At 34.0% G+C, this 11,962-nt stretch overlaps 1 protein-coding gene across 3 annotated transcripts; it reads right to left on the reverse strand.

The window, feature by feature from the left end:
- Window positions 1-287: 287 nt before the first annotated feature.
- On the reverse strand, window positions 288-11,596 carry LOC114916997 (uncharacterized). Of its 3 annotated transcripts, none has more exons than XM_083072331.1 (16): window positions 11,509-11,596; window positions 11,176-11,399; window positions 3,845-3,961; window positions 3,606-3,764; window positions 3,301-3,522; window positions 3,120-3,221; window positions 2,917-3,036; window positions 2,477-2,800; window positions 2,091-2,348; window positions 1,698-2,005; window positions 1,437-1,602; window positions 1,236-1,346; window positions 1,031-1,112; window positions 853-951; window positions 682-777; window positions 288-553 (listed from the first exon to the last, which is right to left on the reverse strand). In XM_083072331.1, the coding sequence occupies exons 4-11, from the start codon at window positions 3,624-3,626 to the stop codon at window positions 1,494-1,496; spliced, it is 1,464 nt and encodes a 487-aa protein (XP_082928457.1). In that variant the 5' UTR covers window positions 3,627-3,764; window positions 3,845-3,961; window positions 11,176-11,399; window positions 11,509-11,596; the 3' UTR covers window positions 288-553; window positions 682-777; window positions 853-951; window positions 1,031-1,112; window positions 1,236-1,346; window positions 1,437-1,493. The 3 variants fall into 3 exon arrangements, with proteins under 3 accessions (XP_082928457.1, XP_082928456.1, XP_082928455.1); XM_083072330.1 differs by having other exon boundaries at window positions 2,477-2,815; XM_083072329.1 differs by lacking the exons at window positions 288-553; window positions 682-777; window positions 853-951; ... (8 more) ...; window positions 11,176-11,399; window positions 11,509-11,596 and having other exon boundaries at window positions 3,300-3,764; window positions 3,845-7,123.
- Between the last annotated feature and the right edge of the window lie 366 nt (window positions 11,597-11,962).

Consider the following 11,962-nt stretch of genomic DNA (forward strand, 5'->3'; position numbering starts at 1 on the left):
CTCTGAATGTATAGACAACACTTTATGTTAAAGCGTTGTCTTTGGTTATCTTATAGAAAGTGCATGTTGCATGTAGCAAAAGCGCTTTCTATATTCTAGCCAATAGAAAGCGCTTCCTTATATAAACGCTATCTATATGTTTAATTTTTTTTAATAATTTTTTTACATCATTGACACTTGTTGATTTTGCTATGCATGCAAAAATAAATCCCAAGACATAGAACTATAACAATCAATCAACAATGTAGCCAAATTTGATTCAAAAATATAATGTATAATGTAATACATTAAAATTAAAAGATTAGTTTATATAAACCTAACATGTATTACATTTAGTTTGTTGCAATAATAGTTACATATATCTAAACACAATCAATGCTTGTCCATTACCATGCAACTCCTAGTCTTAGACTCAAATAAAAAAAAAGGAAATGTATATAGACCTAACATATTACATTTAGTTATTTGACATTAACTCGACAGTAACATATAATCAATGCTTGTCCAATATCATGTAGTTCTCTCTCTTAGAATATTCCACAGCCCATTGGTTCTACAAAGAAAAGAAAAATTATAAGTCACCAACTAGATACAATATAAAAGAAAGTGTATAAAGATTAAAAAAAATAGCATAAAAGAAAAGTGGCATGGCCTAAAAATGCTATAGCAGAACATACTAACCTACAAGAATTTTTTAATGACATATAAACACCAATCTTCTCTAACTTCTGTGATTTGATCATTAGAATATCGTTGAACGCTGCATCTAGGGAAGTACTGAAAAAAAATAAATAAATAAACCAACTGAGATTGTACATAAAAGGAATTATAAGGAACCAATATATTTTATACATCTTTTGGAATTGTCCCCCCTTCACAATAGGTGATAATTTCCTTCATATACCGACAAATGTAATATCCACAATCGTTGCCATTTGATTGCTTCGGACACTATAACCAAAAGGCAAAAATATCAATATAATTAAATTTATCATCAGTGATTGATTTTCAAATAACAATTATAATTTACCTTAATTGTTATCCAATTGATGTTACTTGACTTAGACTTTGAAACCATAGCTCCTCTTTGAGCTCGGTAGGCTTGTATAACCCTAGTTAATAAAGATAATAATATATATATATATATATATATATATATATATATATATATACATATAAGTAAAAAATATAGTACAACAAAACACACAAAATGTCAACCATGTGTATATTCTTACATGTCAAACGAATTCTTCAAATCTTGCCACATACTTATGTCATTCTCCAATGGATCAAGATAATGAATTATCTCCATTTTAAGATTGATTCCAAGCAACACCCAATGTTGGCTAAAAAAAAAAGTGTATCAACAAATCTAAAATTTTTATAACTTTCAAAATAATTATTGCTAATAAAGTTCTGAATAAAAAAAGTCTTACCCTGTATTGATTGGTGCAAGAACAAACTTATCAAGCACCCCATTATCAACAAAAATACTAACTATTTTTTTGCATTCGTTCTTTAACAGGTAATTCATGTGTTGTTAACTGAGGGGATAAGAAGAACACCATATGATTTGGCTTAACAATTGTGTGATACAGGTACCTTATGAAAGAAAAACAATATAATAATGAATTAGTAATATCATAAACGAGCTAATTAAAGTTTAAAAGTTAATGATGCAAATATTTATGACGTACCCAATATATATAGAAATTGTAGCAGCACCCAGCCATCCATGATCAATAACTTCTCCAATAACTTCTCCATTTACTATTTCTTTATGTTCATCAAGTCCAAATATACCTTTCTCCATTTCTATAGGAGGAAGTGACTCTGTCGACTTCAATTTCAAGTGTAAAGAAAGGTAGTTGCACCATTTAGGAAGATTGCGGCGAATTATAGTGCGAGGGGTACGTTGAATAACCATCTTCCCTCGATTTTTTGCTTTTGGTGCAATAGAGTCATTTATATTATTAACCCCTTTCTTTTTAGATATAGTGGAATCCTATAAAGTTACAAATTTAACAAGTTATCTAATAGGTAAATTATTTCATAAACAATTATGAATTAATATAATTGTGTAAACATACCGCATCAGCAACCTGTAAGAGGTTGATTGGCCATGCCACAAATGTACCTATTGCTTGCCTTATTGTCATTATGTCATCATCCATATTAGGTATTGGCAAGGAGATATCAGGCTCTACAACAACATCTATACTAACTTTTACATGTCCATTAGGTAGAGATCTCCCATGCAATGTATCACTTTGAATATTATGCAACTTTCCATGGGCAACCAAGCAAAGTAACGGTGATGATACAAATAATTTACAACATGAGACCCCCTACATTATAAAAACATAATTAAATTATAGAATATTTAAAGTAAGTAAATTTAGATAGCTATTACGAATTTAAAGTAAGTAAATTACACTAAAATATTGAAGCTAATTAATATGGAGAAATTAATTACCTCATGAAAGCTATTAGATGGGATTGTGCAACTCCCTTTGCCACTACTGTTACAAGCATCAAATTGTTTTGTACTATCCGATGAGTCCTTTTGTCTAAGTGACAACATCTCTTTTTCCATTCGTGCCATTCTTGCACTCATGTCTCTTATTTGAGCAATTAATAAATCATGCTCCTGTTGTTTGTGTCGCTTTTTTGGTGGAAAATAGTCTTTGTGAGTGACTCCAAATCCCACACCCCTAACACGACCAGGATACTCTGGGACACATAAAGCTTGAGAAAGAATGTCTGAACGAGCATCAGTTATGTCCTCTGGATGTATACTCTGTGATAACAATTCCTAAAATATATAAATAAAAAAAAATCAAGCATATAACCTCGCTATAACACATACCATAACTATTTGTAAGTCATATTTTATTATGAAAATATTTTACTTACACATTTATCCCATACTTGTTGAACATTTTCATTTTCAATTTCTCCAGCTTTGTTCACACGAGCATTCTTCCACAATTCTTGACGGGGAACACTTGTAACATTTGATCCTGATTTCTTTATCTAATTTTTGTGAAAATAATCATACAAGTTAGAATTCATATTGGAAACTTGTATATTATATATTTGTGTATGTAGTGATTTACCATTTCTTGCTCGAGGCGTGCATACCCCTTACGTGAGGCCCTATAAGGGTACTTATTAGAGTGTGATGCCCTCTCCTTGTTTTTTTTTTTTTTGCTTATTTCCTGTATAAAAAGGTAGTAAATGAGTTATATGTACATATTGTGAATCAAAAGATAAAGATACTATATTTGGATATTATACCTGAAAAGATTCATCCATACGTTTTGCAACAAATTTTCTCCAAACATCCTCAGTGATCATGGATGCATACTGCTCAGGAGGTTGAATAGGTGGACTATCTAAATAATTTCCATTCTCATCCTTTAGATGACAATTAGCCAAGTAAGTTCTAAAATTCCTAAGCAATTTACCTGCCACCTTTAGTACATGTTTCTTGTGTGATACATCAACATTAAAAGTTAACTGTCAAAAAAGTAATAATAGAAATAAGTTGGTTAACCATAGAAACTAATTTAAAATAAGTAGATATAATTAGTATATTTTACTTGTATATCCTTCCAAACCATGTTCTTATAGGCACTTAGAGTCGAAACTTTCCAATTATCACATGTTATAGGAATGTTAGATCGGACAATGGACCCGAGATAACTAATGAATATTGTTCCACCAGGTTCAATTGGTTGACCCTTTGCATTCCATGAAACCTAATAAAACAAATAAGCACATATTAATTTTTAAACAAGAAACATAACTAAGATTCCAAAGCAAAAAATAAATACATTACATCTATTTTTTTCCTTCACTTCTAGCTCGAATGATTTTCTTCATAATAACTACACCTTTCTTCCATTTAGGTTCATTAGAATCAAAGCTATCATCTTGGCTAGGAGATGCCATTTACCTACAAGAAAAAGAGTGATAAAAATTGTTACAATCGATATAAAGGAAAGATATAAAAATAAAAATAAATTAACAATATAATGTAAATATTATGTGTAACATTTTCCTCTTCCTAGTCAAATTAAAACTTTTTTTGTTTCTTATGGACACAAAATGATGGATTGATCCAAATCCCCTCATCATGGTCATCTCTCCTATATAGGATATCATCTACCGTCGGATCATCGTCAAGTATATGTGATATCTCATACAATGGGTCATCCTCAACATTTGTATCTTCATCCTCGATATCTTCATTTTGGTGATCATTTATTTTATTGGTTAACAACACAATTGACCAATTGGCATCAATAGGATCAGTGACATAAAAAACTTGTTGAGCTTGTGATGCTAAGATAAATGGCTCATCTTTGTACCCCACCTTATTAAAGTTCACTTGCATAAACCCTGTCTCATCTTGTCGAACTCCACTATTGTTATCAACCCACTTGCAACCAAATATGGGAACCTGAAATGTCTTGTAATCCAACTCCCATATATGTTCAATCACCCCAAAATATGACATATTCGCATAGATAGGGGTTCTATCTTTAGCACTTGAGATATGCATAGATTTAGCAACCAAAGTGACACCACTATTTTGCATGGTACTCTTATCATCTCGTTCTTTTGTATAAAATGTATACCCATTAATCATATATGCAGTGTATGAGAAGACCTGAAAAGTTGGACCATTTGCTAACCATCTCAATCTATTAGAAATTAAAGAGGAATTTGCATTATGCTCTGCAAAAATGTGATTTTTAGCCACTGTATAAAATTTCCATTGTGTTCTCTTATTATCCAATTGTCATTCCTAGTTGGGTTCAACCTCTTAAGCATGTCTTTATGCCTCTCAACATATGGTTGGACTTCATCGTCATTGTGTAGAACATACAATTATGCTTGCTCCCAATCTTTCCACGATATGGTCAATATTGTAATTCCAATAATACCTTCTCCTTCAATTCTCCCATTGTGTCGAGACTTTGGAAGCCCTATTGATTCAACATTAGAGAGGTAATCAGTACAAAATTCAACAGCTTCTTCAAGTATGTATCGTTCCACAATACAACCCTCTGGTCGACTTCGATTTTTCACATACCCCTTTAATATCTTCATATAACGCTCCATTGGATACATCCATCTCATATAAGCTGGCCCACAATATTGTGTCTCTTTAACTAGGTGAATGGTAAGATGAACCATTATGTCAAAGAATGAAGGTGCAAAATACATCTCAAGCTCACACAAAGTTAAAATAATTTCTCTTTCTAATGCTTGCAATTTTCCAGGGTCAATCACTTTGCTACAAATGGCTCTGAAGAAGTAACACAATTTAGTTATGGTCCATCGCACTTTTTTAGGCAAAATGGAGCGTATACCTATTGGTAGTAAATGCTCCATGAGAACATGACAATCATGAGACTTTAACCCTTTTAGCTTTAAATCCCTCATAGATACCAGGTTCCTAATGTTTGAAGAATACCCCTCTGGAACTTTAACTCCTTCTAGAAACTTACAAAATATAATTTTCTCCTTTCTAGATAGAGTATAAGCTGCTGGAGGTAGATATTGGTGTTTACCTTTCTTTATTGGTCCTAATTCTATTCTAATTCCCATATTGAGTAAGTCTAACCTGGAATTGATGCCATCCTTAGAATTTCCTGGCACATTCAGTAGTGTACCAATCACACTATCACAAACATTTTTTTCAATATGCATCACATCAAGGAAATGTCTTACATATAAGGACTTCCAATATGGCAAATAAAAAAAAATTGACCTTTTCTTCCATCCACTAGTTACTAGATTTGCTGCAAAAGGTTTACCAAATTTATTGGTTATATCCTTAACCTTTTCAAAAACTTTATCACCATACAACAATTCAGGGGCTCTACCTTCTTCTAATCTCCCATTAAACGCTTTTCTCCACCCTCGATAACGATGTTTTGAAGGTAAAAATCTACGGTGGCCAAGAAATACATTCTTCTTACCATGCTCTAGCCACATCCAATTTGTATTACTCCCACATATAGGGCATGCACACTTTCCTTTGATACTATATCCTGATAAATTACCGTATGCTGGAAAATCATTAATAGTTCCAAACAACATTGCCCGTAGTTTAAAATTTTCTTCCTTATACCCATCATACACCTCTACACCTTCATTCCACATATACTTTAAGTCTTTGATCAAAGGAGCCAAGTATATATCTATGTCGTTCCCTGGTTGTTTAGGTCCAGAAATTAACATAGACAGCATCATGAACTTCCTTTTCATGCATAACCAAGGGGGTAGGTTGTATATAATCATAACAACAGGCCATGTGCTATGGGAGTTACTTTGTATACCATGCGGATTTATTCCATCAGTAGACAATGCAAGACGTAGGTTTCTTGGTTCTTCCGCAAAATTAGGGTGATCATGGTCAAATTTTGCCCATTGAGGAGAATCTGCAGGATGTCGAAGCTTTCCATCACATATTCTTTCCTCTACATGCCATCTTAAGTTCTTTGCATCTTTTACACTACGATACATGCGCCTGAATCTTGGTATTATAGGAAAGTACCGTACCACTTTGGTTGGCACTTTGTTTTTCTTATAACGCAAGACGTTACATTTAGGACATTTATCTAGCGATGCGTATTCATTTCGAAAAAGAATGCAATCATTAGGACAAACATGTATCTTCTGATAACTCATGCCAATGGAGCTTAACATTTTTTTAGCCTCGTACATCCGATTAGGAAGTACATTATCTTTTGGCAACATATCTTTTAAAAGAGTTAGTAATTCTGTGAAACTCTTATCAGACCATCCATTTCCTGCTTTTAATTTGAGTAGCTTTAACACTGCTGATAGTCTTGTGAACTTAGTACAACCATCATATAATGGTGTATTTGCATCACTTGCCAATCTGTCAAACATCTCAGGACAGTCATGAAGATCCTCTTCAACAACATTTACAATCTCTTCAACTTGGTCAAACTCATATGTTGTGTCGGGCTCGCTTGGTGCATAATTGACACTATCTTGTAAATCAAGGTCAACATCCATGTTTTCTAGTTTCACCATGTTTTGTCCAACATGAATAACTTTTATCAATTCCATTACATACTAAATGTTCTTCCAACACATCCGCATTAACTAACTTTGAATGACAACAATTCAAGCAAGGGCAAATAATTCTACTAGGATCTTTTGCATGCTCAACTACAAATCTACGAAACTCTTTCACCCCATCTTCATATTCTTTTGACAATCGACTAGCAGACATCCATTTTCGATCCATTTTTTCTTGATCTATCATATTAGTCATTGATAATAGTTACATCAATGTTAACATCTAATGACATAAATGCATGGTTTTAAAAAAATTGTTGTTTATCTATACTTTTCATACATCAAATAATAAAATAAAAAAGGAAATTCTTTAAAGACTTACCTTAATATTTTAAATCTGTAAAGGAAAAACTTTCAACAAGTACAATAAGGCCTTCAATTTTTTCAATAGTAGTTGTAAGTTCAACAATATCAACATGTCATAAGATAAAATTAAAGTAGAATAATATTATTTATTGATAATTTGATTAAAATATTAAAAATCAATTTATAAATAATTATTTATAACAGGTAAAAATTAAATTAATGAGAAGTATAAAGAATTCCTATAAAGTCTTATATTTTTTTTTGAAAGAAGATGGATATGCTAATGCATCACTATGTGGGCAAGAGATCCTAACTAGGTTAGCACCTCAGCCCACACCATTCATCTGCAGCATACCAAAAAGAGCTAAAATATAAAAGAATGTAAAAGTATAGATGGGGGGACCACACCAAAACCCATCAAGCAAAGCAAAGAAGAAAAAAAAAAGAAAAGCTAAGTAGCTAGACAGGGTCTCAACACTATGCATAGTTCGAGAAACAAATCATTCAAACTATATGCAAGCAGGTGGCACTTCCTAAATGTTCCAATTTAAGAGAATTTAGCAAGATTGACGGCCTTAGCTTTGGACCTTAGCTGATAATCAGCAAAGGTTTGTTTGGGCTTGCCCGGGGGTGCTCTCAATTTCTGTTGCTGTCTCAACACTACTCGTGACGTTTTATTATATCATTAATTATAATAAAACTAAAAAAATTAAGTTAAAAAAAGAGAAATTCTATTATTTTTTTAACTAATAAAAATTAATTTATAATTTTATATATATATAAAAATAATCTGGCACCCCTAAATTTTTTTTTCAAGTTTCCCCACTGGTCTCAGCTGAGTTATTTTGGCGAGCCAGAAATGCAGCCTCAGCCTCTCTAGCTTTGAACCAGAGCGCATTAGCAGCTTCTAAACCAGCTGGACTTATTCTTGCAGCGTCAAAAGCTTGTGTAGCCTTGAGCCAATCAGCCTTAAGTGTGTCCACCTCAGCTGCACCATTCCGCTTGCTAGTCACAACTGAAACAGTAGCAGCTGCTCCCTTTTGCGGCACCCCAATTGCACCAATTGCATCATCATTATCATCCGAACCAGACTGACTTTGATCAGTAGATATGTCTTCCAAATACGGCATTCCTTCAAGTGAATTATCACTCTTGCTGTTGTCCTTATTTGCTGTCACATGAGCTGCCAAAACTAGCTGCTTTTCCCCAGCTGTTGCAGAATTTGGATTAATAACAGTAGCTGATTTAGCTGCACATTGTACCAAATTAACGCCAATTTGTTGAAGCTGGTTAAGCTGCTGCGTGGCTTTACTTGAGGTGCCACCTAGATGATCAACCAACGGTGCTGTAGCAGCTGCATAATGGACAGCTCCTACTGCAGGTGCAGCCTTATTTTGGTCATCAACACGTATCAACGCTGGACCCGAGATTGCATCATTTTTTGTTCCACCAGCAGGTTGATTATTATTCGACACCGGATCATTGAGACCAACTTGCTGCACCTTGGCCGAAATTGGTGCAGCCCTTGGAGCGATAAATGGTGCGTCCATTGTAACAGTTTGCGCTGCCATTTCAACAGCTGGATCAGCACGCACATGAGGCATCAAGGTGTCAATAATGGGCGAGGCATCAAACGGTGCAGCAGCTTCAAAATGTACAGATAGAGCAGTTTCAAGCGGTGCAATTGCAGTAGGTGCAGGCGGTGTAAGTGCAGTAGGTGCAAGCGATGTAAGTGCAGACGTGTAAGGAAAAAAACTGCTATGAAATAACTTTGTTATTGCTTTTCACTATCTTCACACAAGTGCCAAGTATGTTATCATACTCATGACATTAAAATCCGAGACATTCTTTTGTGGGAATTTTTTTATCCACTTTTAGTTTTTATTCCTTCCCTTAAAATAACAACACTCACATTTGTATGATTATTCTTTCCCGCACCCAACTTTTTGAATTAAAATAAGAAAAAATGTTATTAGAAGAAAGTTAAATGAAATAACAACAGTATAAAAAATTGTACTCCTTTCGTCGAAGTGTGTTGTGTGCACAAATTGTAATTATTAAATACAATATGAAAACACAAATCATTGTTGTTACTTTGTTACAAGTTTGTAATAATACCACAACTAACCAAACTTTCTGCATTAGACATGTGTACCACAGATGCTGCACATAAAAATATAACACGTAGTATTGATTTCAAGTTCCCAGAAACACACGTGTATATTCGTAGTTAAGCATGTATTTGCTTGCTCATGTTCTAGGAACACGTGGTTGGTGAGTCTGTCTTTTTCCTTTTCTTAATTGTTGAGTATATTCATTTTCTAGGAACATGTGAATATGTGAATACAAGCCCAGCCCCCACACGGCAACTGATGTGCTGGTATTGCTCTCACACCTACTAGACATGTGTAATGTGTTTGATTTCCTTCCAAGCCCAGTGATCCTTCCCTCTTTCTAGAATTCTCATAACATAAATAAGAGAAGAAAGAGCTGCTTGGCAAGTCAAGTAGTACGCCCGGTTCACCAGGTTCTGCCACTGCAGGGCCTAGTTGCCTTTCTCCCATTACTAAAGTCGTCCAAGGGACAGGATCCCAGGGTTTTTATATTGTTATTTGGTCTGGTTAAGAAGAAATAAAATAACTAAAAAATTCTAGGTCCTGGGCGATGGACCTGGCGAAATAGGAAGCAAGAGATCGCGAAACAATGCGTCGACTCTTTCCTTCCTGTTGATCTTGCAAGAAGGGGTTGTGACAGAATTGATTTCCCTGGAATGTGCTCTTGAATGGAGGCTTTTACTTTTATCATTTTCATTTCTCTATGAATAAAGATTCGTATAATTACTATAATTAATCATCCAATTCAGGTAAACTATGCTACTATTCTGGCAAAGTGTCGGTGTTCAAGAAGAGAAGATACAGAATCAGGTTCATTTTTTCTACCACTATATGATTTAATAGAGAAGTACTTACCATTAATTCTAGAGATAGTGGAGCCAGGGACTAAGGTCAGAGTTTTGGACTATGGTTCAACAATGGAACTTGTTCCCCAAGGAACAAACATGGTTTCAGGAATAGAACATGGCTATAGTTTCCATGTTGTTGGTTACGGGTTTGGAAAATTTGACAAACTCATGGACGCCACAAAATACAATCTCATTGACCCTCAACTTCCAAATACAGTGCCATTGCCTAACTTTTCTTCATGCTAATTCTTTTTTATCTAAGTTTCCTTTGACAATTGATTCTGCTCTTTATGCTAGGAGTTTGGTTCATGCACTTCCTGCTGAACCGTCACCTCTCAGGGGGCATGGGAACACTTTCCATTGTGAAGAATCATAAGGGTTTGGAAAGAAAATTGCTACCTCCACCATATTGGAGATGCTTACCTAGAGGTTGGAGAAAATTTTGGATTGTAGTATAAATGCATGGTTTTAAAAAAAAATTTGTTATAATATTTCATAATCTTATTATGAGTGGTGTTGTAAAAATAGTAAAATAGGGACACTGATTACAAAATTCAAAATACAATATATATTAGGCAATTCACACACTCAACCAATATTTTGTAATTGTAAAATTCATTTTCAAGCATATTAGATAATCTTGTTTAATTACTAAAATTTCAAAACAACACAAATCATCATACATCATTCGCAACAAAAGATAAAAATAGTAAATATAAAAATAAAAAATAAATGCAATATTTGACTAAAAGAAGGTAATCACATATATGAGAACTCACCTTTTTTCTTTTCTTATAAGAAGAAAAGAGCGTAACTTTTCAAGGATGAATCTTGTAAAAAAATGGATGTCGCAGTTGTCGTAGTGCTTTCTTCTATTGATCAAAGAAAAAGTAAAAGAAAAGAACTCACCTTTTTTCTTTTCTTATAAGAAGAAAAGAGCGTAACTTTTCAAGGATGAATCTTGCAAAAAAAACGGATGTCGCAGTTGTCGTAGTGCTTTCTTCTATTGATCAAAGAAAAAGTAAAAGAAAAGGAATTTAATATTTGTTTCTTGAATCAAAGTTAAGCATTAATTGAAAAAAATATTCAATAAAGAACAAAAAAAGAAATACCTAATAATAAAAATCTGGAATACGAGTGATGGTAATGGAAGATTTCAAAGGATGACTAAGGAGCGGGAGTGATAAGGAGCGGGAGTGATAGAATACTAAATGTTAACGTGGGTGTGAAGGAAAACAAAGAACCGTGGGTTATGAGGACAGTGAATACACAAAGGCTCATGATAAACACACCTCCACTCTCCTATAAGCACACCCCCTTTTAAAAAAAATATATATAAAATGTCTAAATTACCCTTTAAAAAAAAAATTCCTAAATTTACACCCCTCCTTCCTCGCACCCCCTTCCCCGCAAGCAGAACAGGCTGTACTGCAAGCAGAACGGCCCGTACTGCAAGCAGAACGGCCCGTACTGCTTGCAATACAGCCCGTTCTGTTTTCAGTGCTGGCCGTTCTGAAGCAAAACGGGCTGTACTGTTTTCAGTACGCCCCGTTCTGCAAGCAGTAC

The sequence above is a fragment of the Cajanus cajan genome, chromosome 4, assembly GCF_000230855.2.
Source record: "Cajanus cajan strain Asha chromosome 4, NIPB_CcT2T_4, whole genome shotgun sequence".
NCBI classification, from domain to species: Eukaryota; Viridiplantae; Streptophyta; class Magnoliopsida; order Fabales; family Fabaceae; genus Cajanus; species Cajanus cajan.

Excerpts from the sequence above, each read along its gene's own strand:
- LOC114916997 (XM_083072329.1), bottom strand. The coding sequence starts at position 7,116 with ATGGAATTGATAAAAGTTATTCATGTTGGACAAAACATGGTGAAACTA.